Source organism: Salmo salar, chromosome ssa27 (assembly GCF_905237065.1).
Source record: "Salmo salar chromosome ssa27, Ssal_v3.1, whole genome shotgun sequence".
In the NCBI taxonomy this organism is placed as follows: Eukaryota; Metazoa; Chordata; class Actinopteri; order Salmoniformes; family Salmonidae; genus Salmo; species Salmo salar.
In genome coordinates, this window is record NC_059468.1 from 6237458 (window position 1) to 6263280 (window position 25823).

The window sequence follows — 25823 nt, forward strand, 5'->3', positions numbered from 1 at the left end:
TCAGGAGAGGCTTGCTGAATATAGCAATAAGGGGCTTGTGATCTGTCTCTGCGGTAATATTGTTGCGCCCGTACAGGTAGTGGTGGAAGCGTTGGCATGCAAACACAATGCTGAGGCACTCCCTCTCTATCTGGGCATAGTTCTGCTCTGTTGGGGTGAGTGCCCTAGAGGCGAATGCCACAGGCTGGTCCTCCTGCATGAGGCAACAGCCAAGTCCATACTGGCTTGAGTCACTCTGAATCGTGACAGATTTTGACACATCGTAGTATCGCAGTACAGGTGTCTGGGTGACCAGTTGTTTTATTTCCCTCACCGCTGTGTCATGTTTTGGGAGCCAATGCCAGATGGTGTCCTTGTCCATGAGCCTCCTTAGTGGCTCACACACTTCAGAAAGCCGCGGTAGGAACTTGGCCAGGTAGGTGACGAATCCGATGAAGCGCTGCACTCCCTTCACGTCAGATGGGTGGGGCATTTCCAAGACAGCCTTCACTTTTTCAGGATCCGCCTTCAATCCGGTGGAGGACAAGATGTGCTCATGAAAGCGGACCTCTGGCACTTTAAACTGAAGCTTTTTTATGCTTAGCCTTAACTTGACCTGTCTACATCTGACCATCAGGGCCAGCAGCTTGGCGTCATGGTCACATTCTGCCTCCTCATCACTGTCCCCACAGCCCACTACGAGGATGTCATCTGCTATGGGTTCCACGCCACTGAGTCCCATCAACAGCTCGTGCTGTTTCCGCTGATACACCTCTGGAGCCACGGAGACACCAAACGGGAGCTTCAACCACCTCTTCCTGCCCCAGGGTGTCCAAAGGGTGGTCATGTAGCTGCTGGGCTCGTCGAGCTTGCACTGCAGGAAGGCATCTCTGGCGTCCACGAGCGTGAAGACTCTGGCCTTTGGGAGCTTGTAAAGAACATCCTCCAACGTGAGCATAATGTAATGTGAACGTCTCAGAGCCCGGTTGAGGTGTTTAGGATCAATGCATATCCGTAGCTTGTCTGGTTTCTTGATGATGACCATATTACTTATCCAGTCTGTAGGCTCGGTGACGGATATGATGTGGCCATCTGCTTCGTATTTGTCAAGCTGAGCCTTTGTAGCTGCTTTCATGGCCACTGGTGCATTGCGGGGTGCACACTGGACAGGCTGGATTGCTGCGTCCAACTCAAAGTGGACTTCGCCGGGAACTGACTCGACTGGTGCGTTGAAGACATCATGGTACTTGCTTAGGAGTGTCTCCTTGCTCAGGGGCCCAGCCTGGACTTTGTCTATAATGTTAAGGTCAGCTGGGATGGTGAAGTTAATAAACCCAAGGCGCTCGCATGTAGATGGCACAGTGATGCCATCTTACACCCATAACACATACGTTCAACCTTTTGGCAGGTATCTGGCTCCATACTTTTCCAGTACGCATCCCTTTTACTAGTTTGGCAAACTGACTTGGAACTAGTTCAGTCAGCTCTGCCAATCAATGAACAAAGGGGCGGAGAATGGACGTTTACGCACACCACGTAAAATACGTCAAATTTTATTGGAAACATGTCGGCATCTGAGAAAACGTCCAAGGTAAAGAAATATTAGCTTTATTTAGCTAACTAGCTAGTTTACAATGGCTATGGACATTGCATATTTGCCAGTTATTCAATACCTTGAAGATGCATACCTGAAATGCAATCTTTACAAGCAATTTGTTTGTTGTTTTGCTTGCAAAGTCTTGTTTCTTGCATTCTGCTAGCATAAAGGCAGCCCTCCTTGAACAATTAGCTAGCTAGCCACATAGCTAGAAAAGGGCTCTGAAAGATTAGGTAAAGGGTTACAATAAAACACTCATAGCAAATATTCCTACATTTTGCAATGCGTTTTGTGGAGATTGAGTGTCCAACGTTTTCAGTGGTCCTAAAATGTTTCACATTCAACTTCAGTAGCCAGCTATTAGGCTCGTACATACAATAGGAATAATTTAAATTCTACGCGTGCCTGCATTTTCCAGTGTCACTCACTACAATGTCAGCACAACCTCTGGAGGATATCGACAACACTTCTAACTATTATTGTTACGGTTGCATTTATTCATTCATTCAGTATATGATTTGGAATGTGATCTGCAACTTTTGCACATCAAATAAATTCAAAATGCTCCTTCATCTGCTTGATATATGTGGCTCTGCTCTGGTATTTGGTTTTCCAAATGTTAGGAGTTGTCTGAAAGTGATGCATTGGAAACTGATCCTGAAGTGAGACTCTCAAGCCAGTTGGATGAAGGTATGGATGTACATTGAGAATGTATAGATTTAGACATATCTGTCTATATTCATACATACAGACAAACAGGGTTTCCATAAAAGCTGTGTATATGCTGTGCATATTGATGCAGAGGCTTTGAATGTTTCCTAGGTGATGCAAGTACCAACACAGCAGTGGTTACCAAGGAGACTGAGCCCATGGGTGGGAGGCTGTCACAGTTGCTATTTCAGGAGATTCAGGGAAATGGTTTGAAAAACGGGGAGGAGAGCGAACAACTATCAACAACATCCTCTTCTGTGTCAGTCAGAACCCTCGCAGGTAAAGATTGATCTGTCTATTATCCGTGGTTACAAAGACATTGATTTCATGTTTCTCTTTGTCAGTTCTCTATTTTTCTCTCTTCCTTAGTTTTCATCAATTGGTTTAATCTATGATTCCTTTGTTTATCCACCCCCACAGGACATGCGGCGAAGAGCCTTCCATCCACATCTTCCTCTTCAATCTCCTCCTCCACTTCCTCTCCTTCTGGCAGAGCAAAGATGAGTGTTTTTGGTCCTGGAAGTAAAGTTCTCCTGCCACCTCCCTCATCGTCCTCTCCGCCTCCTGTCCCCGGCCAGACAGTAAAGATACACCGTGCTCGCAAGACTATGAACAGACCTCCCCCAACACAGGTGAGTCTTCTAAGACGATGGCTGGTAGTAGCACTATATTTTTTAGAATAGCCACTTATGCCCGTTTTTGATTGATATCACTGTATATCTTATGTTTGAGTTAGTTTGTTGAAAATCTGAGTATTTTACCATTCGGAAGTAATTTTATTCCTGTCACATTATCCCCTTCATGACCATCTGATCCGTTGATTCTTTGCCTTTCAGATGAGGTGCATCGAGTCACCAATCGTGCCAGTCAACCCCACAGACCCCACGACCAGCTTCGTGACAGACAGTGATACTGGTCAATGTTGAAATATTGCATGCATTTAGATTGATTTGAATGAAAGATTTACCCATTTTGAATGTTACATCGGATTTGAGCGATGTTCTATTGATTCCCGGGGTCATTTCATATGTATCTGAGCTATTCACCGTTTAAGCAGGCAGAAATATAGCCGGTACGATGTGTTTTTCCCCGAGAATCAGAGATGCACAAATATAATATTACATTTTAAAATGGGTGAATCTTTTTTTTTTGCGTTTGTATGTAAGATTACTTACTGTTGAGTTTGAATCCTGTCCCGTTATTTTTGTCTCTTACTCGGCAGCAGCAAAAAGGAGAAGGTTGGTCCAGGCAGAGAGCGCAATAGGCACAGAGCAGAAGGTAAAGACAGGGCAGGGGTGTGTCAGAGCTTTATTAGAGAATGAAGAGAATAGTTGCTTATAATAGGTCTCATGCTGAGATATTAAGTAGTGACCCTGACCTAACGTTTTGTTTTTGTTACTTGAATTTCAGGCAGATCATGAACTCCGAGAGGCGGCGAGACGCCGTGACAGTTGGCTGGAGGATGCAGATGAGAACGAGTTTCTTCTCTATAACCCCTATGCAAGAGATGACACGGACCCAGCCTACTCCGACTGCAAGGTCAGAGGCTAATTAACCCTTTAACAGGCAGCTCAACCAGGCGAGGTCTTTTTGACAACCAATTTTAAACTAAGTGAAACATATTTATTTTGTTAGGCATATTTTATCATCTCAACCAATGCCATTTAGTAAAATCGTGTGGTTTTCATTATCGGACTGCCATGTTTTTTGAAACCTGCATTCAAAGATGGTTGAAAACCAGGATGTGAACGTGAGCAAAACTGAACCTCATACCATACTTCTTTGTTGTTGTACTAATTGTGTATAAAATGGGAAATTACAACATAAAATGTTATTGACCTCTAAAACATAAGTTAAGGATGATTAAATTACTATGTATTTTTTTACAATTTTAGGAACTCTTGAAAAATATGCTCTATTAGGCAGTTGAGTTGTCTATTTTAAAGGAATGATATTATGTCAAAGCTTGTGACAATGGAAAGTGGAGAAATATTGTTATGGGATTTTTAGGCTGTGCAAATACAAAAACCATTTCAAATCCATATCAGTATTCACTGTCTGCCTGTTATCTTCAATATCTTTCAGAATATCATTCAGTACATGTAATTTTAATGGTATTCTAAGCATATAAACTGTAAATACATACATTTACATGCATTCTAATATTCATATTTTGACACACAAATGTATTATTTTAATATTTGATATCAAGTCCTCATTTAACTAGGCCAATCTTCCATTTATAAGTAAATGAAGCAGATTATTTAAAATTCTCTGCAAATTCCAATACAAAATTAGTATTGGGCAACCGGCTGGTTGAGATGTTTGCGATGCGTTAATTATCGAAGTTTAAGTCATTCAAACACATTTTTCATATATCGTCTATACTGAGGCTAAATACAGATACAGAAGAAAAAAAAATCTGATATTTTTCTCTTGGTGTACCAGTTAAAGGGTTAATGCTGAATAGCCACGGTTTTGAATAGAGACAAGGAAACTAACTGTATGTTGCTCTTTTTCCATATGTGTACCTTCCATTTTTCCTTTTGCAGTCTGAAGATGGTGGACTAGAGGAAAGGCTACATGAAAGAGATGCAGATGCATCTGGTAACATGTCAGATCATGTGAGTAGTTTTACTGGTCCTGTGTCAGAGTTGGAAGCTACAATCATTTACCAGGCCGTCGGGGGCAACATGTGTTTCATAAGATTCACTTGCTGGAACATAATTTTTATTTGGTCAAAGCATTGTTCCTCTGCCGGTCAACCAAACCCTCTTTGTCCTCAGAGCTCAGAGTCGGACCCACAGAGGCAGGGCCAGAGGAACGAAGGGAGCAGTGATTCGCCATGGACTCGCCCAGGGCGAGGCAAAGGGAGAGAGCGAGCCGAAGGAGTAGAGGCAGGAAGAGGTGAGTGACAGGGAGATCTATTCGTTTGTATAAATAGTCTTATCATCGCCACTATCACCACAGTGGCTATTATTTGATTGTAAATTATTAATGTCTGTTGTAACTTCCAGCAGTGTCAGCAGCAGCTACTTTTGGTGGGTCCTGCGAGTACACAGAGGTTGCCTTGGGCTCCCTGGACATCGTGGCAACAGACAACCTAACACTCTCACCACACCACGGTGGGTAGACTGTATTCACACACAATACACAATCTGCATGTCTTTATCCGTGGTCTCTCAGGGTCAAATCCTAGCTTGACGTATGCGTCCTGTAACTTTGACGCAAATCTCCTATTAATGTCTTGTGAACACGTGATTTGCGTACATAACTAAAGCCACAATTTGGTTCTCAGTGAATAGCACTGATTATCTGCTACACTGAATAGTACCATATGACACCGATGAGGGAATGTCATATCTGCGTGTCTGTGTAGAAGGCAGTGACGCTGGGGAGACGGAGCGTCTGGAGGAGCTGCCTCTGTGTAGCTGCAGGATGGAGGCACCACGCGTAGACAGCGCCAGCAGACGGCCCAACAGACTCTGCATGGCCACAGAGAGCGTGAACGGAGAGGTTTGTGTGTGGCTGTGCACGTATAGTCTCTGTGACGCTATGTTTTCCCTAGTTTTCCATATTTTTATCAGCAGTGGTGGCAAAGTTAGTGTGGAGGGGGGCTCCGGCTGCACATACAAAATGTTGCTGTTTTAAAGTTCATTTCCTACAATTCTGAACATTTTACCATGGCTTATGCCATGTTCTTATGCTATCTAAGTGACTCAAACGTTATAACAAAATCAATGTCATGACATTTTTTGGAATTTTAGATTCTCCATGACTGTCTAGTTTTTATTCTGGTGATTGTTAGTTCTCAAAGATGATATTATAAAAAAAATATATAGCTCCATTATCTATTGTACTTATTTTTAAGAATTTTTTTGCATCATATCTTTGGGTGTGGCGGCCATTTTTTGAGAGTCGCTGCTAAATGAATATAGGGGCAACACCGTAAGCTTTTCCATCTCACATATCTCATTTGGAATCAAGATATGACTCACTATTTACTTCCCCTTTCAATTGTTCACTTTCTTCTTGTCTTTCGCAGCTGGTGGGCTGTACTAATATCATTCAGAAGGGGGAGACCATGCGGCCGTCCAGTCGGGTTTCCCTCATTGTGCTGTGCGAAAGCCACCGGTCACATATGGTCAAACATCACTGCTGCCCTGGATGTGGATACTTCTGTATCGCAGTAAGGTTTTGTGCCAACAGACAAGCAGACAAGATTAGTTTATAGTTCCCTGGAATTATATTATTTTATAGTATGAAGAATACAATTGAATAAAGCTGAATTTAAAAAATATATTTTCTCAACGATTTGAGGGAGTGCGCACATGCTGCTATTCTGTGTTGAGCGGCTAACAAAGAAATAGGTACTCCTTTATGCTTAATTTAGAGTTATTCAAATTGTTGTTCTACAAACGTTGGGCTATATGTTTTGATTTTTAATACATTGTAAGGCTGCATGATGAGACGCTAATGATGATTTGAAAAAAGTTGCTTGAAAGGCATGAGCTCTGCTTAGTTTTTTTGCGCAGGCTGTACACACTCCAATAATCTCTCATTCACAATTTGACAAGCAATTGATAATGCCTCGAATTTCACGGCGGCATCCCCTTTTGGGCCTTAATGCACCCTAAAAAAAAATCCATGCCATTTGTGCTGCGTTGTGCCCTTCTCCCTGAGTGTGCTGTGCAATCCGAAGCGCCTCTCACTCTCATGGCTCTCAGTCACTGATCGGGTCTTTCTCACAGGCTACAAGTAAAGACTGACACATCGAGGACGCAACAGCGTGCGTCCTTATCCAATTCCAAAGTGCAAATTGAAGATATTGGAAGAACTGTCCACATTTACTTTTCGTCAGCCAACAAGATGAGTAGGCCTAACGAACAGCAAAAGCACTAGCCTATGTCAATCTACTGTCCCCATAGTACAAAAGTCGACCTATTCTGTGCGAGAAATAAATAGTCCAAACATAGTCTGGGACAGTGGTGGGATGCGATAGATCCCAAATTAATACAACCACTAGCATCAAAAAACCTTTATGCAATGTGGCTTATGCAACAGATCAGAATGTTTAGCTTAAAATGTTGATAAACTATTAGGCTATTTCTTCACATTACAAGCGCAGCGATGCGCACATGGTAGTAGGCTATAAGCGAGAATGTCCCATTAGCGGAAAACGGCATAATCAAAAGTGACTGCAAATGCAATTATGCATGTAATGCTTTCATTATTAGGGTGCATTTTTATGGTGAAAATGATCTTCCCAAACTAGAAACTCACGTGCTACTTATGCATGCCATTTAGGCTCTACACCCTTGGAAAGCGATTAATGTGCTTAATATTAAGAAGTTATTTGGCCACTTTAGTTGTGATACAAATCTTATTAAAAGGTTTAGGCTTATTGGGCTAGGCTAAAATAAATGTAGTAGACCTAGCCTTTAGAAAACTGATGGGATACTCCTCTTTTTAATAGAGGCCATCACTCTGTTTTCTCCTGCAATTGCATAGCCTATAGAAATGTTGCGCAACATGAGCTCATGATTAGATTTTCGATTACATTTGCATTGATGTCAGAGTGATTAGAGGGACAATAGTGCGGAGTACCAGGCAGTAGGCAAGTTTGGTAGGCTACTAATGACCAGCAGCAGCATTAGAGCTTGGAGAAGCCTAATTACTGTGACTAAACGGTCATGTGGAATTTGACTGCCTTCATGACTCGTGACCTTACACCCCTCCCTCTCTCTGATTTCCCAGGGCACCTTCCTAGAGTGCTGTCCGGACCAGCGCATCGCCCACCGCTTCCACCGGGGCTGTGTGACAGTGCTGGGGGCTGGAAGGGGCAGGGGCATGGGCACAGGCATGCTCTTCTGCCCCCACTGTGGCGAGGATGCCTCGGAGGCCCAAGAGGTCACCATCCCCCCCTCAGCATCCGCGGCCACTGTGGTCACCACCTCCGCCTCGTCCACCACCACACCGTCCCTCCCACCCCCCATCCCCTCTGACCTCTCCCTGGCGGCCTCCACGTGGCCGCTGAAGAACGGGAAGAGGCCGGAGGGTCCTATCAGGTGAGGAGAAAGAGGGAGATAAAGATATGTGATATCACTAAGTGTAGGCTGGAGTGCAATAATTGGGTGATTTTGCTCTGCTTGTTGTGTATTTGTGGATAATTGATTGATTTGAGCTTGTGTCTGAGTCTATTGTTTGATAACTATTCGTATGGAAATAATAGCTATTCACACCACCCTAATCATCGCAACCTTTCTTTACTCCCTCTCTCTTTGTCTTCTTGATCTGTCAGTGCGAGGATGCGTGGGGTAGTAAAGAGAGACCAGGATCAGCGGCCCCCCCAAGCCGCTCTGGCAGCAGGGCCTGTCAATGCAGCCCCCCCAGGCGAGGGGGGAGTGGACAGTGTGGGACCCTCCCTCTGTCTGCCCAATGGGAAGCCAGTCTGTCCCAGTGCACTTCCCCCTGGGCCCAGTAGGGCGGCACTGCAGAAGGCCATTCTCACCCAGGACACTGAGAAGTGAGACAAAATAATAAAATAGATGAATAATAGTCTAAGTCTTATAGAATAGAATTATCTGTTGCAAATCAATGATTGATGGGAATTGTTTACAGCTAGACTTGGGTCTAGTTTGAATGCTTTGAAAATACATCCATCTTTCCTCCTTTTGTTGAAATTCTAAATTTGCTGAACTGACTGAATTGTAGAAAGCTATGTAGGGGAAATGTATTTAATGATGTTGGATCCAGTGATTAGTCCAAGGAATAGGAATGTGGGAGAGATGCATTTTACATAGTTCTGATAGGAGCTGTTCTCGCGTGGTGATTCTTGGTTGTGATTGGTCAGGAGGAAGAAGCTGAGATTCCACCCCCGCCAGCTCTATCCAGCTGCCAAGCAGGGCGAGGTGCAGAGAGTTCTGCTCATGCTCAGTAAGTGTCATAAGGAGTCCTTTGTTAGTATTTTACTGTGAGATTAAATAGACATTCCTGATCTGATTGCATATTTTGTCTAAAGTGGCTTGCTCTCATCTCTCCATCTGCTCTGGAAACTCTTGTTGTCCACTGTTCTTTCACATAAGGGCAAGTGAAGGAATGAGATGATATTGACCCCTACTGCTGCTGATAACCCTTCCACTCCACTTACTTTCTCTGTTTGGTTCAGTGGAGGGCATAGACCCAGCCTACCAGGCTGACTCCCAGAACAGACGCTGTGCTCTCCACGTTGCCGCCCAGAGAGGCCTGCTGGAGGTCTGCTACATGCTGGTGCAGGTGAACAACCTTTGCACTTCAATCATTACAACTGGGTAATATTCAGTAGGCTCCAAACTGAAGAAAACCGACTGAATCGGGGAGGGACTACCTGAACTTGTCCAATAAGAAATGCTTGTTTATATTTCTGTTGCGAATGTTTTGCTACGGTGTGCCCAAATGACTACAACCCTGCTCTTTATCTTTATGTTCAATGATAGAAGTGACTCCTTTTACTCTTATTCCCCCCCAAAATGGATCAGAGTGTCACTCAGAGTTATTATTCACCAGAGTGCTCAAATACATTTGTCTATTTACAGGCAGGTGCTAAACTGGACATCCAAGATAAATCCATGAGGACCCCTCTCCTGGAGGCCATCGTCAACAACCATGTGGAGGTGACCAGGTACCTGGTCCAGAGTGGAGCCTGCGTCTATCACACTGTGAGTGCCTGGTAAACAGCCCCTATACCAAAGCTGGCTGGCTAACACTAGTAGCGGCTCTAATAACATGAGCCGTAAAGGATTTAAACCTGAAAGAATTTGATCATCACCTTGAGTCACCTCAGAACCACAGTCAACAGTAGGATCTATTATAGAGTAACTGGAGCTAGGACCTGTAGGTGGCATGTTAATACAATCTTGATTGCAATCAAATTCTCACCTTCTGACAATATTATAATCTTTTTCTTCACCTCTCCTATTGGCTTTTCCTCTCTTCGCTTCCCCCCCAACTATTCTGTTTTTTCCATTTTCTTTCTCTCTTCCTTTCTTCACTCTCTTTTCCCTCTCCTCCCTCTCTTCTCCCCCGCTGCTCTCCAGGAAGAAGATGGCTACACTGGTCTCCACCACGCGGCCAAACTGGGCAGTCTGGACATTGTCACCCTTTTGTTGGAGACGGGACAGGTGGACATCAACGCACAGGTGGGAAAGAGCGAGAGAGGAACACTCTTGGGCTCTAGACAGGGTGGCATCAACCAACAATTCAGTGTGTTTATCAGTCTGTGACACTTTGTCGACTGCATACTTCACACTACATCATGTCCAATGACCACTTTGTTTGTTTTCTGAGAATTGCTTTAATGACATTTTTTTTGCTGCTAACTAAACATCTTTATTTTGATTCAGACTATGCATGCACAGTTGAAGATAATGATTCTCTTTATTTGATATTAAGTTGTAACCTTCTTTTTTTTTTTTACAAATCTATCCCTCTGAATATTACGTGTGTCTCTGCGGTGTAGTACCCCTTCACTCTGCGTAGCACTAACACTCTCCTTTGTAGGTATAGTAATCATTCAATGTACTCAATAACAGACACGGTATCATGTGTCACTTGGCAATGCTAGTTACCTGTAGTTCTTTATTTGTCAATAGAAGGAGTTAACTATTACCACCAGAATAAACAATCATGTTTAATCTATCTTCCAGTCCCATGTACTGTGTTGAACCATAGTACTTGTGTTAGGCTGTATTGGCTTGAGTACCACTGTATAGTCCAGTCCCTTAACCCTCTGAGTCAATGTGTTGTATTCTCCTCTCAGGATAGTGGAGGCTGGACTCCTATCATCTGGGCTGCAGAGCACAAGCACATCAAGGTCATCAGAGCACTGCTTAACAGGGGGGCTGACGTCACCCTCAAAGACAAGGTTAGTCTTTCTGTCCTGGTTATAACAACGTATGGGCATATAATGGCCAAACTGATTTTGAAGGAGGATGTGGCGGCTTTATAGGCACGGCAAGTCACAAATCCTTGAAACAACAGCATTTGCTTCTTGATACTTGATTTATTGAAGGTATAGGTCAATTTGGTTGTAGTACTCCAATCTGTACCTTTTCTTTCTATCCATTAATTTATTGTGATGCAAGTCCCTCTGGGATGATAAAAATAATCTTCTCGCTCTCTCTATTAGGAGATGAACGCGTGTCTCCACTGGGCGTCCTTCGCAGGCTGTGTGACGATAGCAGAGATGGTGCTGAACGCCGGCTGCCCGCTGACTTCTGTCAACATGCACGGGGACACTCCCCTACACATCGCTTCCAGGGAGGGCTTCCTCGATTGTGTAACGTGAGTAGACCAATACCCTGTCAATCGCATCCATCGGTCACTCCTATGGCTGTTACGGTGACTATTACTGCCACGCTGGCGGTCACGAGTCATGATGCCAGTCAAATTCCATGTGACCGTTTAGTGACGGTAACTAGGCTTCTCCAAGCTCTGATGCTACTGATGGTTATTAGTAGCCTACCAAACTTGCTAACTGCCTGGTACTCAGCACTCTATTGTCCCTCTAATCACTCTGACATCAATGCAAATGTGATCTAAAATCTAATCGAACACTTCATGAGAGCCCATGAGTTCATGTTACGCAACATATCAAATCACATTTATTTGTCACATACACATGGTTAGCAGGTGTTAATGCAGGTGTAGCGAAATGCTTGTGCTTCTAGTTCCGACCATGCAGTAATATCTAACAAGTAATCTACCAATTCCACAACAACTACCTTGTACACACAAGTGTAAAGGAATTAATACGAATATGTACATAAAAATATATAAATGGGTGATGGCCGAACGTCATAGGCAAGATGTAGTAGATGGTATTGAGTACAGTATATACATATGAGATGAGTATTGTAGGGTATGAAAACGTATAAAGCAGCGTTGTTTAAGGTGGCTAGTGATACATTACATCAGGATGGCAAGATGCAGTAGATGGTCTAGAGTACAGTATATACATATGAGATGAGTAATGTAGGTTATGAAAACATTATATAAAGTGGCATTGTTTAAAGTGGCTAGTGATGCAGTAGATGGTATGGCGTACAGTATATACATATGAAATGAATAATGTAGGTTATGTAAACATTATCTAATATAAATAATATGAAGTGGCAAGTGATAAATTGACTACATCAATTTTCCCATTATTAAAGTGGCTTGAGTTGAGTCAGTATGTTGGCAGCAGCCACTCAATATTAGTGATGGCTGTTTAACAGTCTGATGGCCTTGAGATAGAAGCTGTTTTTCAGTCTCTCGGTTCCAGCTTTGATGCACCTGTACTGACCTCACCTTCTGGATGTTAGCGGCGTGAACAGGCAGTGGCTCGGGTGGTTGCTGTCCTTGATGATCTTTTTGGCCTTCCTGTGACATCGGGTGGTGTAGGTGTCCTGGAGGGCAGGTAGTTTGCACCAGGTGATGCGTTGTGCAGACCTCACTACCCTCTGGAGAGCCTTCCGGTTGTGGGCGGAGCAGCTGCCGTACCAGGCGGTGATACTCCCGACAGGATGCTCTCGATTGTGCATCTGTAAAAGTTTGAGTGTTTCTGGTGACAAGCCAAATTTCTTCAGCCTCCTGAGGTCTGCTGCGCCTTCTTCACCATGCTGTCTGTGTGGGTGGACCATTTCAGTTTGTCCGTGATGTGTACGCTGAGGAACTTAAAACTCTCCACCCTCTCCACTACCGTCCCGTCAATGTAGATAGGGGGCTGCTCCCTCTGCTGTTTCCTGAAGTCCACGATCATCTCCTTTGTTTTGTTGACATTGTGTGTGAGGTTATTTTCATGACACCACACTCCGAGGGCCCTCACCACCTCCCTGTAGTCCGTCTCGTCGTTGTTGGTAATCAAGCCTACCACTGTAGTGTCGTCTGCAAACTTGATGATTGAGTTGGAGGCGTGCATGGCCACGCAGTCGTGGATGAACAGGGAGTACAGAAGAGGGCTGAGAACGCACCCTTGTGGGGACCCAGTGTTGAGGATCAGCGGGGTGGAGATGTTACCTACCCTCACCACCTGGGGGCGGCCCGTCAGGAAGTCCAGGACCCAGTTGCACAGGGCGGGGTCGAGACCCAGGGTCTCGAGCTTAATGACGAGTTTGGAGGGTACTATGGTGTTAAATGCTGAGCTGTAATCGATGAACAGCATTCTTACATAGGTATTCCTCTTGTCCAGATGGGTTAGGGCAGTGTGATGGCGATTGCGTTGTCTGTGGACCTATTGGGGCGGTAAGCAAATTGGAGTGGGTCTAGGGTGTCAGGTAGGGTGGAGGTGATATGGTCCTTGACTAGTCTCTCAAAGCACTTCATGATGACGGAAGTGAGTGCTACAGGGCGGTAGTCATTTAGCTCAGTTACCTTAGCTTTCTTGGGACAGGAACAATGGTGGCCCTCTTGAAGCATGTGGGGACAGCAGACTGGGATAAGGATTGATTGAATATGTCTGTAAACACTCCAGCCAGCTGGTCTGCGCATGCTCTGAGTACGCGGCCGGGGATGCCGTCTGGGCCTGCTGCCTTGCGAGGGTTAACACGTTTAAATGTTTTACTCACGTTGGCTGCAGTGAAGGAGAGCCCACAGGTTTTGGTAGCGGGCCGTGTTAGTGGCACTGTATTGTCCTCAAAGCGAGCAAAAAACTTGTTTAGTCTATAGGCTATGCAATTGCTTAAGAAAACAGTGATGGCCTCTACTAAAAAGAGGATCCCATCAGCTTTCTATAGGCTAGACCTACTATATTTATTTATTTATTTATTTATTTATTTATTTATCAACCTTCCTAATATTAAGCACATTGCTTGACTTTAAAACACAAGTATAGCCTACCTGGCTGGCATGAAAATGAACCACAGGAAAAGTGTCCTCCATTTGCTATTTAAGTGCATAGATGTATTTTTTTCCCGCTGTCCCTGTTTTGAGACAGGTGCATGATAATGGTCCATTCTAAATAAAATAACATGTCACATTATTTAGTATATGTAAAGACAAAATTAAATCAAGAATAGTGTGATGGGTGACAATATTAGTCTATCAGTTGTGAATGATATAGTGCATTCGGAAATTATTCAGACCCCTTGACTTTTTCCATATTTTGTTACGTTACAGCCTGATTCTAAAATGGATTAAAGTTTTTTCCCTCATCAATCTACACACAATAACCAATGATGACAAAGTATTAAAGATAAACACTGAAATATTACATTTACATAAGTATTCAGACACTTTACTCAGTACTTTGTTGAAGCACCTTTGGCAGCAATTACAGCTTTGAGTCTTCTTGGCACACCTGTATTTGGGGAGATTCTACCATTCTTCTCTGCAGATCCTCTCAAACTCATTCAGGTTGGATGGGGAGCGTTACTGCACAGCTATTTTCAATTCTCTCCAGAGTTGTTCGATCGAGTTCAAGTCCGTGCTCTGGCTGGGCCACTCAAGGACTTTCAGAGACTTGTACTGAAGCCACTCCTGCGTTGTCTTGGCTGTGTGCTTAGGGTCATTGTCCTGTTGGAAGGTGAACCTTCGCCCCAAGTCCTGAGCACTCTGGAGCAGGTTTTCATCAAGGATCTCTCTGTACTTTGCTCTGTTCATCTTTCCCTCGATCCTGACTAGTCTCCCAGTCCCTGCTGCTGAAAACATCCCAACAGCATGATGCTGCCAACCCCATGCTTCACCGTAGGGATGGTTCCAGGTTTCTCCAGATGGGACACTTGGCATTCAGGCCAAAGAGTTCAATCTTGGTTTCATCAGACCAGAGAATCTTGTTTCACATAGTTTGAGAGTCCTTTAGTTGCCTTTTGGCGAACTCCAAGCGGGCTGTCATGTGCCTTTTACTGAGGAGTGGCTTCTGTCTGGCCACTCTACCATAAAGGCCTTATTGGTGGAGTGCTGCAGAGATGGTTGTCCTCCTGGAAGGTTCTCCCATCTCCACAGAGGAACTCTGGGGCTCTGTCAGAGTGACCATCAGGTTCTTGGTCATCTCCTTGACCAAGGCCCTTCTCCCCCGATTGCACAGTTTGGCCGGGCGGCCTGCTCTATGATGGGTCTTGGTGGTTCCAAACTTCTTTTATTTAAGAATGATGGAGGCCACTGTGGAGGCCACCCGGGAGGCTGCTATCAACATTTTAAGATAAACGTTCTCATCTGTTGAGTCAGGCTCAATGCTTAAAACAGTTTTATTGATGCTAGTGGTTGTATTCATTTGGGATCTATCGCATCCCACAACTGACCCGGACTATGTTTCGAATATTTATTTATTGCACTGTATAGAATAGGTCAACTTTTGTACTATGGGTGATATTAGGTTGACAGGCTAGTGCTTTTGCTGTTTGTTAGGCCTACTCATCTTGTTGACTGACAAAAAGTACATGTGGACAGTTGTTCCGATATCTTCAATATGCGCCTCGGAATTGGATAAGGACTTGCGCAGTTACGTCCCCAAAAAGCAAGGCAGAGCTCATGCCTTTCATGCAACTTTTTTCAAATCATCATTAGTTACATCATGCAGCCTTGGAATGTATTAAACATCAAAACCTATAGGCCAACATTTGTATCACAACTAAAGTTACATATTTAACTCGAAATGAAGCATATAGGAGTACCTACCTGTTTCTTTGTTAACCGCTCAACACAGAATAGCTGCATGTGTGCACTCCCTCAAAATGTTTGGAGAAAATATCCTTTCTATTTTATTCAGCTATATTCAAATGAATTCTTCATACTATTAAATAATATAAACTATTGCCATGGAATTCTAAGCAAATCTTGTCTGCTCAATGAACTAGTGTAGCCCACAGCCATATGGCATAGCCAGATCAGGGCCTAACATAAGGACAACACAGTGTATGCTATTCTGTTCTTCTGAAATAACTACATTTTCTTCATATCATGTTTCTTTAGACCTGCCTAAAATAATGTATTTTTTTTATTTGACCTTTTAGGAAAGTTAGAATATGGGCTAGGTGGGACGTTAGCGTCCCACTCTATTCAACAGCCAGTGGAATCGCATGGCGCGAAATGCAAATACCTCAAATGCAATAATTTCAATATTTCAAACATACGACTATTTTACACCATTTGAAAGATAACTCTCGTTAATCTAACCACATTGTCCGATTTCAAAAAAGCTTTACAGCGAAAGCAAAACATTAGATTATGTTAGGAGAGTACATGGACACAAATAACCACACAGCCATTTTTCAAGCAAGCATATGTCACAAAAACCCAAAACACAGCTAAATGCAGCACTAACCTTTTGATCTTCATCAGATTACACTCCTAGGACATTATGTTATACAATACGTGCATGTTTTGTTCAATCAAGTTCATATTTATATCATAAAACAGCTTTTTACATTGGCGTGTGATGTTCAGAAATTGTATTCCCACCGAAAACTTCCGGTGAACTTACTAAATTACTCACGATAAACGTTGACAAAATGCATAACAATTATTTTAAGAATTATAGATACAGAACTCCTTTATGCAATCGCTATGTCAGATTTTAAAATAGCTTTTCGGCGAAAGCACATTTTGCAATATTCTGAGTACATAGCTCAGCCATCACGGCTAGCTAATTTGACACCTGCCAAGTTCGGGGCAACCTAAACTCAGAATTACTATTAGAAAAATTGGATTACCTTTGCTGTCCTTCGTCAGAATGCACTCCCAGGACTGCTACTTCCACAACAAATGTTGTTTTTGTTCCAAATAATCCATAGTTATGTGCAAATATCCCCGTTTTGTTCGTGCGTTCAGGTCACATTCCAAAGGGTAACGCGCGAGCGCATTGAGACAAAAAATTCAAAATGTTCCTTTACCGTACTTAGAAGCATGTCAAACGCTGTTTAAAATAAATGTTTATGCTATTTTTCTTGTAAAATAGCGATAATATTCCAACCGGACAATGCTGTATTCATTCAAAAAGGAAGAGAAAAAATGGCGAGGTCTTGTGAATGCGCATCTCCAGTCTCTCTGTCACCAGGCAGTCCACTGACAAACTGTGCTGCTGTTATCTGCCCAGAGACAGGAGACGTGTCAATCCGGTTTCTGAACGCTTTAGAGAGCCAATGGAAGCCTTAGAAAGTGCTACATAACCCCACGGGCACTGTAGTTTCGATAGAGAAGCAAAGGGAGAACTACAAAATCGCAGACAGGCCACTTCCAGCTTGGAATCTTCTCAGGTTTTTGCTTGCCATACGAGTTCTGTTGTACTCACAGACACCATTCAAACAGTTTTAGAAACTTTAGAGTGCTTTCTATCCAAATCTACTAATAATATGCATATTCTCGTTTCTGGGAAAGAATAGTAACCAGTTTAAATCGGGTACGTTTTTTATCCGGCCGTGAAAATACTGCCCCCTAGCCCAGACAAGTTAAGAATAAATTCTTATTTACAATGACGACCTAGGAACAGTGTGTTACCTGCCTTGTTCAGGGGCAGAACGACAGATTTTTACCATGTCAGCTCGGGGATTCGAACTAGAAACGTTTTGGTTACTGGCCCAACGCTCTAACCACTAGGCTACCTGCCGATTTAATTGTGATGGTGTGGGCTATATTACATGGATTTATTAGACTTTTTAAAATGTAGATGTTCCAAAGGTCTGCATCAGTGGCTTGTAGGCTGTGTGTAGAAGCCAGGAGATGCTAAATGTGTTTTATTAATTAACGGTCAATTACTGTGAGACCAGCAGTTATTTGCTTGACAATCACCGGCTGACAATTTCATGACCACTACAGCCCTAGTCACTCCTATAGTCTGGTAATTTCGAATAGAAGGAATTTGTCCATAGATATTGATCTGAAGGGGTTTGAGCATTTTGTGCCCATAATGGTTGTAAGGATATGGGAAGGGTAATCTGTGCCTAGATCTGTGCCTAACGGCAACTTTAACACCTTTGTTTGCTTAATCCCTCTCTACAGGCTCTTCCTCTCTAGGGGGGCAGACATCGACATCATGAACAGGGAAGGGGACACCCCTCTTTCTCTGGCGCGTTCCGATTCGCCCGTCTGGGTGTCACTCCAGATAAACAGGAAGCTGCGGAGGGGGATAGCCAATCGTATGCTTCGTACAGAGAAGATCATCAGCAGTGATGTAGCCCAGGGGTATGAGAACGTGCCTATCCCCTGTGTGAACGCAGTGGATGATGAGGGATGTCCCTCAGACTACAAGTACGTTTCCGAGAACTGTGAGACTTCAGCCATGAACATCGACCGCAACATCACGCACTTACAGGTACATGCAGTAACACCACACACCTTTTAGATGATACATATGATAATTATCATTGATCATACATACATCTTGCCTTTCTATAAATCTGTCTCTGTCCCTCAGCACTGCAGCTGTACAGAGGACTGCTCCTCCAGCAACTGTCTGTGTGGACAGCTCAGTATCCGCTGCTGGTACGACAAGGTTAGTGACAAATTATTTATTTTATATCCCACTTTATTTGGATGTAAAAGTATTCAGCCATTCTAGCTGTGAACTTTGGTGTTGAAGGTTATATTTGATTAAGGAAACTGACAAGAACTAGAACCTTGTAAATATCCTGGGTTTTCAGAGAGAGTTTGCTCTCATTCTTCAAATTTGACATATTATTGAACTGTGGATAGTTTGTTAAACTGTGGATCTGTCTCCGTCTGTACGCTCGTACGTTAGTCACGCGATATCTCAGACAGCACTGGCCTGATTTTGACACAACTTTGAATGATGCGTCTTGACATAGAGATCTGGCATTTACTAAATTAATCTGATTGGCCAGATGGTGGCGCTATAACAAGAGATTGAAAATGCTAACTTTTAAAGGTCATACCCTTATTCTGTTTGAACTAAAGTCATGAAATTCAGTATATAGGTCCCTCTCCTCACAAGGAGCAAATTTGCCTCAGAGACCCATAAGTTCCGCCATGATAGATCTTCAGCCATTTTGAATTTTGTGAAAATTCTTAAAACGCTTCTCTTCTGGCACTGAATGACCGATCTGCACGAAACTTGATACACTACACGACCAAAAGTATGTGGACACATGCTCGTCGAAAATCTCATTCCAAAATCATGGGCGTTCATATAGAGTTGGTCCCCCTTTGCTGCTGTAACAGCCTCCACTCTTCTGGGAAGGCTTTCCACTAGATGTTGCAACATTGCTACGGGGACTTATTCAGCCACGAGCATTAGTGAGGTCGGGCATTAGTGAGGTCGGGCACTGATGTTGGGCAATTAGGCCTGGCTTGCAGTCGGCGTTCCAATTCATCCTAAAAGTGTTCGATGGGGTTGAGGTCAGGGCTCTGTGCAAGCCAGTCAAGTTCTTCCACATCGATCTCGACAAACCATTTCAGTATGGACCTCGCTTCGTGCACTGGGGCATTGTCATGCTGAAACAGGAAAGGGCCTTCCCCAAACGTTTGCCACAAAGTTGGAAGCACAGATTCATCTGGAATGTCATTGTAGGCTGTAGCGTTAAGATTTCCCTTCAATGGAACCAAGGGCCCTAGCCCGAACCATGAAAAACAGCCTCAGACCATTATTCCTCCTCCACCAAACTTTACAGTTGGCACTATGTATTGGAGCAGGTAACGTTCTTCTGGCATCCGCCAAACCCAGATTCGTCCGTCAGACTTCCAAATGGTGAAGCGTGATTCATCCACGTTTCCACTGCTTCAGCTTCAGAGTCCAATGGTGGCGAGCTTTACACCACTCTAGCCGACGATTGGCATTGTGCATGATCTTAGGCTCGTGTGCGGTTGCTCGGCCATGGAAACCCATTTCATGAAGCTCCCGACTAATAGTTATTGTGCAGACGTTACTTCCGAGGCAGCTTGGAACTTTCTAGTGAGTGTAGTAACCGAGGACAGATTACTTTTACACCCTACGCACTTCAGAACTCGGCGGTCCCGTTCTGGCTTGTGTGGCCTAGCACTTTGCGGCTGAGCCATTGTTGGTCCTAGGCGTTTCCACTTCACAATAACAGCACTTACAGTTGACCGGGACAGCTCTAGCAGGGCAGAAATTTGACAAACTCACTTGTTGGAAAGGTGGCATCCTATGACAGTGCCATGTTGAAAGTCACTGAGCTCTTCAGTAAGGCCGTTCTACTGCCAACGGTTGTCTATGGAGATTGCATGGCTGTGTGCTCGATTTTATACACCTGTCAACAACAGATGTGGCTGAAATAGCTGAATCCACTAATTGGAAGGGGTGTCCACATACACTATATATACAAAAGTATGTGGCCTCCATTGACAAAGGTCTCTCAATGCAATGTTTTTTAGAGTACCTAAAACAACATGGCTGCTATGGACCAATAAACATTCACATGAGTGTGGCCTGGCACATAAATGCATATAAATCACTCAGGATATTCGTATTGTAACACAATTTAGAACAAGTTGCGAACACTGTCAAGACTCAACATGTGCATGAGCATTCATATTGACCACACGGTGGCGCTTTAAGGACACATGTTTATCTCTTGATCTGTTTGACTCAGAGTGCTGAAATTTGTCACACATGCTCAGGGTTATGAGTCTAGCTAACCCCCGTGATGTCTCAGACACCACTTTATTTTTTCACTTGGGTGAATGATGTGTCTTGCCATAGACATCTGGCATTTACAAAACTACACGGATTGACCCAAGGGTTTGCCCAGTGCATCATTTGTGGGGGACTACATGCTTACTGTTTACTGTTGCCTTTTTTGATCATGGTTAGGGATACACCCAGCAGTCATACGAGACAGAATTTACTTTCCAAGCTGTCACCAAGCCATCTCTCTCGAAAGACTGGCGAGGTCATTTGGAGGGCTCTGTCCTTTTTAGTTTATTTCTAATTTCACGGTGGAAGGCTAAAACATCATTATTGTCCCCTACAATGAAATCGTTGGGGGGACTATGGATCTGTCTCCGTACGTACGTTAGTCACACACCAATATCTGACACCACTGGCCTGATTTTGACAAACATGGGTGAATGATGTGTCTCGCCATAGAGATCTGGCATTTGTAAAATTGCACTGAGATGCCCAAGTGGGGCTCTATAGTGAGCTTCGTTTGTTTTCACTAATTGTCCCGAGGGGCGACACTGCATAATTTGTGGGGGACATGTTTATAGTTGTTTTTAATTATCGAGTTAGTCAGTATCTTATGTTTATCTTTCACCCATGTGTTTTATGTGTTTACCAGGACCACCGGTTGCTCCAGGAGTTCAATAAGATCGAACCGCCTCTCATATTTGAATGTAACCTGGCTTGCTCCTGCTACCGCACCTGCAAGAACAGAGTGGTGCAGGCCGGCATCAAGTAAGAGCTGTTACTACATCACTGTACGCTTTGAAATCAAATTAGAACTATTTTAGATACAGTGCCTTCAGAAATTATTCATACCTCATGACTTATTCCAAATTTTGTTGTTACAGCCGGGATTCAAAATGGTTGAAATACTTCTTTTTTTTTTCTCACCCATGTACACACAATACCCCATCATTGAAAATGAAATACAGATATCTAATTTACATAAGTATTCACACCCCTGAGTGATTACAGCTGTGAGTATTTCTTCGTAAGTAAGAGCTTTCCACACCTGGATTGTACATTTGCCCATTTATTATTTTCAAAATTCTTCAAGCTCAGGTGATTACAGCTTTGAATCGTCTTGGGTATGTCTGTATCAGCTTGGCACGTCTGGATTTTGAGATTTTCTTCCATTCTTCCTTGCAGAATTTCTCAAGCTCTGTTAAATTAGATGGGGAGTGGCCTCCCGAGTGGCGCAGCGGTCTAAGGCACTGCAATGCAGTGAATGGTGTTTCCTCTGACACATTGGTGCGGCTGGCTTCCGGGTTAAGGTGGCGGGTGTTAAGGAGCGTGGTTAGGCGGGTCATATTTCGGAGAACACATGACTCCACCTTCACCTCTGCCGAGCCTGTTGGGGAGTTGCAGAGGTCAGACGAAATATAATAAATAAAATAAAAATATTTTTAAAAAAAACATTTGACGGGGAGTGGCGGTGAACAGCAATCTTCAAGTCTTTCCACAGATTTTCAAAGGGATTAAAGTCTGGGCTTTGGCAGGGCAACTCAAGGACTTTCTTGTTCTGATGCAATTGCAGTGTTTCTTTGGCTTTATGGCTGGGGTCATTGTCCTGTTGGAATGTAGATCTTTGCTCAAGTCGAATGTCATTTGCACTCTGAAGCAGGTTCTCGTCAAGGATTTGGCACCATGCATTGTTCTCTGTATCCTTACCAGTCTCCCAGTCCCTTCTGCTGAAAAGCATCCCCATAGCATGATAATGCCACCACCATGCTTCACAGTAGGGATGGTGTTAGATGGGTGATGAGCTGTGCCTGGTTTTCTACAGACATAGCGCTTTGCGACAAAAGTTACATTTGTCTCATCAGATCACAGAATCTTTTGCCTTATGATCTGAATCTTTCATGTGCCTTTTTGCAAACTCCAGGTGTGCTGTCATGTGCCTTTTTCTCAGGAGTGACTTCCGTTTGGTCACTATCCCATAAAGCCCAGATTGGTGAAGTGCTGTTGAGACGGTTGTCCTTCTGGCAGGTTCTCCCATCTCAGCCAAGGAACTCTGTAGTTCTGTCAGTGGTCATTGGGTTCTTGGTCACCTCTCTGACCAAGGTACTTCTTGCCCGGTTGCTCAGTTTGATCGGACGGCCAGCTCTAGGCAGATCCTGGGTAGTACCATATTTTTTTTATATTTCCCAATGATGGAGACCTCTGTGCTCTTGGAAACTTTCAACTCTCTAGAAAGGGTTATATGTCTCATCACAATTCTATCTTGGAGATCTACGGACAGTCCCTTGGATTTCATGGTATAGTTTTTTGTATAGACAGGTATGTTTCTAAATCAGGTCCAAAAAATTCAATTGGCCACAGATGGACTCCAATCAAGTTGTAGTGACATCTCAAGGATGATATAAGAAAATTGGATGCACCGGAGCTCAGTTTGTAGTTTCATGGCAAAGGGGTGTGTGAATACTTTTGTAAATGAGATATTTCTGTAATTTCATTTTCAAAAAAACTCTAAAAACATGTTTTCACTTTGTCATTATAGGGTATTGTGTTCAGATGGGCGAGGGGGAATAAAACATTTTATCCATTTTGAATTCAGGCTGTAACAACATGTGGAATAAGTCAAGGAGTCTGAATAATTTCTTGAAGGCACTATCTATGACTGTACCCTCATCTCTTACTCAAACACACTTTCTTTGGTTTATCTCTGCAGACCTTATGAAAGGGTTTCCCAAACGCTGCCCTGGGGACCCCAAGGGGGCAAGTTTCGTTTTTTGCCCTAGCACTATACAGCTGATTTTGAAATAACCAACTAATCATCAAGCTTTGATTTATTTGAATCAGCGGTGTAATGCTAGGGCAAAAAGCTAAACGTGCACCCCTTCGGGTCCCCAGGACTGAGTTTGGGTAATGCTGCTTCATGACATTGTCTGCTGTTGTGTTCGACATTTACGTTGTCCCGTGTGGCTCAATTTGTAGGGCATGGCGCTTTCAATGCCTGGGTTGTGAGTTCGATTCCCACAGGGGTCCAGTGTGAAAATGTATGCACTCTCTCCTGTAAGTCACTCTGGTATGAAAAATGTAAGCACTCTCTACTGTAAGTCACTCTGGATAAGAGCGTCTGCTAAAGGACTAAAATGTTAATCTTACTGTCTGGGTCCTGGTACAATCTCACTTGTATACTTTATCTTGGTTTTAGGGTGCGTCTCCAGTTGTACCGAACAGAGAAGATGGGATGGGGAGTTCGGGCTCTACAGGACATTCCCCAAGGCAGCTTCATCTGCGAGTAAGTGTGTGAATGGTTATTTAAAGGAAATTAGTATGATTAGCCAATCTAATGTGTCTTGCCAGTTCTATCAATTAGTTAATTGTCTTGTTGGAAGTAACATTTCTTTCCGCACAGATACGTAGGAGAACTAATCTCTGATGCAGAGGCAGATGTAAGGGAAGATGACTCCTACCTCTTTGACCTGGACAACAAGGTACCTCATCTGTTTTTCCTCTCATAGGGATTACACGTGAAAAAAATAGAATACATGAAATTGTATTTGTCACATGCACTGAATACAACAGGTTTTGATTTACTGTCATTTAGACACAGAGGTTTAAACAGACCACTGATCTACCAATGCAAGTAAGTACATCACCATCCCTCTCTCCTTCCCTCTAAAGGACGGAGAGGTGTACTGCATCGATGCCCGTTACTACGGTAACATCAGCCGCTTCATCAACCACCTGTGCGACCCCAACATCATCCCGGTGCGGGTGTTCATGCTGCACCAGGACCTGCGCTTCCCCCGCATCGCCTTCTTCAGCTCCCGAGACATACTGACAGGACAGGAGCTTGGGTGAGAGGCTGCACCCCCCACACACTTTGGATCTGAGCCACAGACACAAAATGGACGCCCAGTGGAGTGGTTTTGATGCTGCCTTAGGAAAGCAGAGTGGAACATGATTTGGCACCACTTTTTCTGTAACAGTAGCATCTATTCCATGTATCACTTCTCTTGCACCAGAAATAAAATGGCCTGAGTATATTGTTTATTCCACTGATTTATGATATTGACATGCATTGTAATTCTAGGCTGAGAATTTGATCAATGTTCTGTTTGCACAGGTTTGATTATGGAGACCGCTTCTGGGACATCAAGAGTAAATACTTCACCTGCCAGTGTGGATCAGAGAAATGCAAACATTCAGCGGAGGCCATCGCTTTGGAGCAGAGCAGGCTCGCTCGACTGGAGACCTGCCCAGAATTGGATACTGACCCTGGGCTTGCCATGCTAGGAAACTTCTAGGCTTCCCCTGCAGCCTGGTGCATGTATTTCTCAGTTTCTACACTCACTCTTACATTTCGTATGAATTTGTGCAGTTATTGTTTGTGTGGTAGACGAGCCTTAACTTTTTCCACGTATCTGATATAAATGACTGAAAAAGGTGTCTTCTGTGTAAGACCCATACATACAGTACAGTATTTCTTTTTTACTATAATATTGCTATGCCTCTTTGCCATGAGACATCAGTGGCACTACAGCATGCTATGAAATGCCAGTTATGCTCACCACATGCTGTGCCAAATACATACTGAACAATTCATTTTACAGTACTCTACCATGATACTGTCTACTTGTTAAGTAATTGAAAAAGTTACCGACAGCTGACTTCCGAGTAGTATTGAAGTCATATTGAAGTCTGTTTTTATACAAAATGTACTTTGTTTTGTCATTTAATACATTTTGATTAAAATTTTACAAATGGATCCACTGTCATTTGTTTCAGCAGTGTTGCTTTCCCTACAACTCAATGAATATCAAGCAGCCCAGACACACCAGAGAATTTGTGGTTCTAATTTTGGCATAGATTCCTAAAAAGTTTTAGCGATTAATGTAACATTCCATCTGTGTCTTTATTTGAGTTTCAACCTTAATCTGGTCTTTGATAAGAGTTCTTACCTATTCAACACGCTTTCCTTCCCCAGGCCCGATT

General features: G+C 43.5%; 1 protein-coding gene across 4 annotated transcripts; it reads left to right on the forward strand.

The window, feature by feature from the left end:
- Window positions 1–1362: 1362 nt before the first annotated feature.
- Window positions 1363–25606, forward strand: LOC106588513 (histone-lysine N-methyltransferase EHMT2). 4 transcript variants are annotated; one of them, XM_045709568.1, is made up of 27 exons: window positions 1363–1570; window positions 2200–2266; window positions 2399–2566; window positions 2708–2919; window positions 3124–3202; window positions 3510–3565; window positions 3698–3826; window positions 4840–4911; window positions 5074–5194; window positions 5305–5412; window positions 5670–5803; window positions 6333–6476; window positions 8045–8355; window positions 8589–8813; window positions 9141–9223; window positions 9456–9562; window positions 9862–9984; window positions 10363–10464; window positions 11085–11189; window positions 11454–11608; window positions 18239–18551; window positions 18654–18731; window positions 21496–21611; window positions 24037–24123; window positions 24241–24319; window positions 24510–24685; window positions 24955–25606. In XM_045709568.1, the coding sequence occupies exons 1-27, from the start codon at window positions 1544–1546 to the stop codon at window positions 25133–25135; spliced, it is 3558 nt and encodes a 1185-aa protein (XP_045565524.1). In that variant the 5' UTR covers window positions 1363–1543; the 3' UTR covers window positions 25136–25606. The 4 variants fall into 4 exon arrangements, with proteins under 4 accessions (XP_045565524.1, XP_014033098.2, XP_014033096.2 ...); XM_014177623.2 differs by having other exon boundaries at window positions 5308–5412; window positions 5667–5803; XM_014177621.2 differs by having other exon boundaries at window positions 3513–3565; window positions 5667–5803.
- Window positions 25607–25823: the final 217 nt, after the last annotated feature.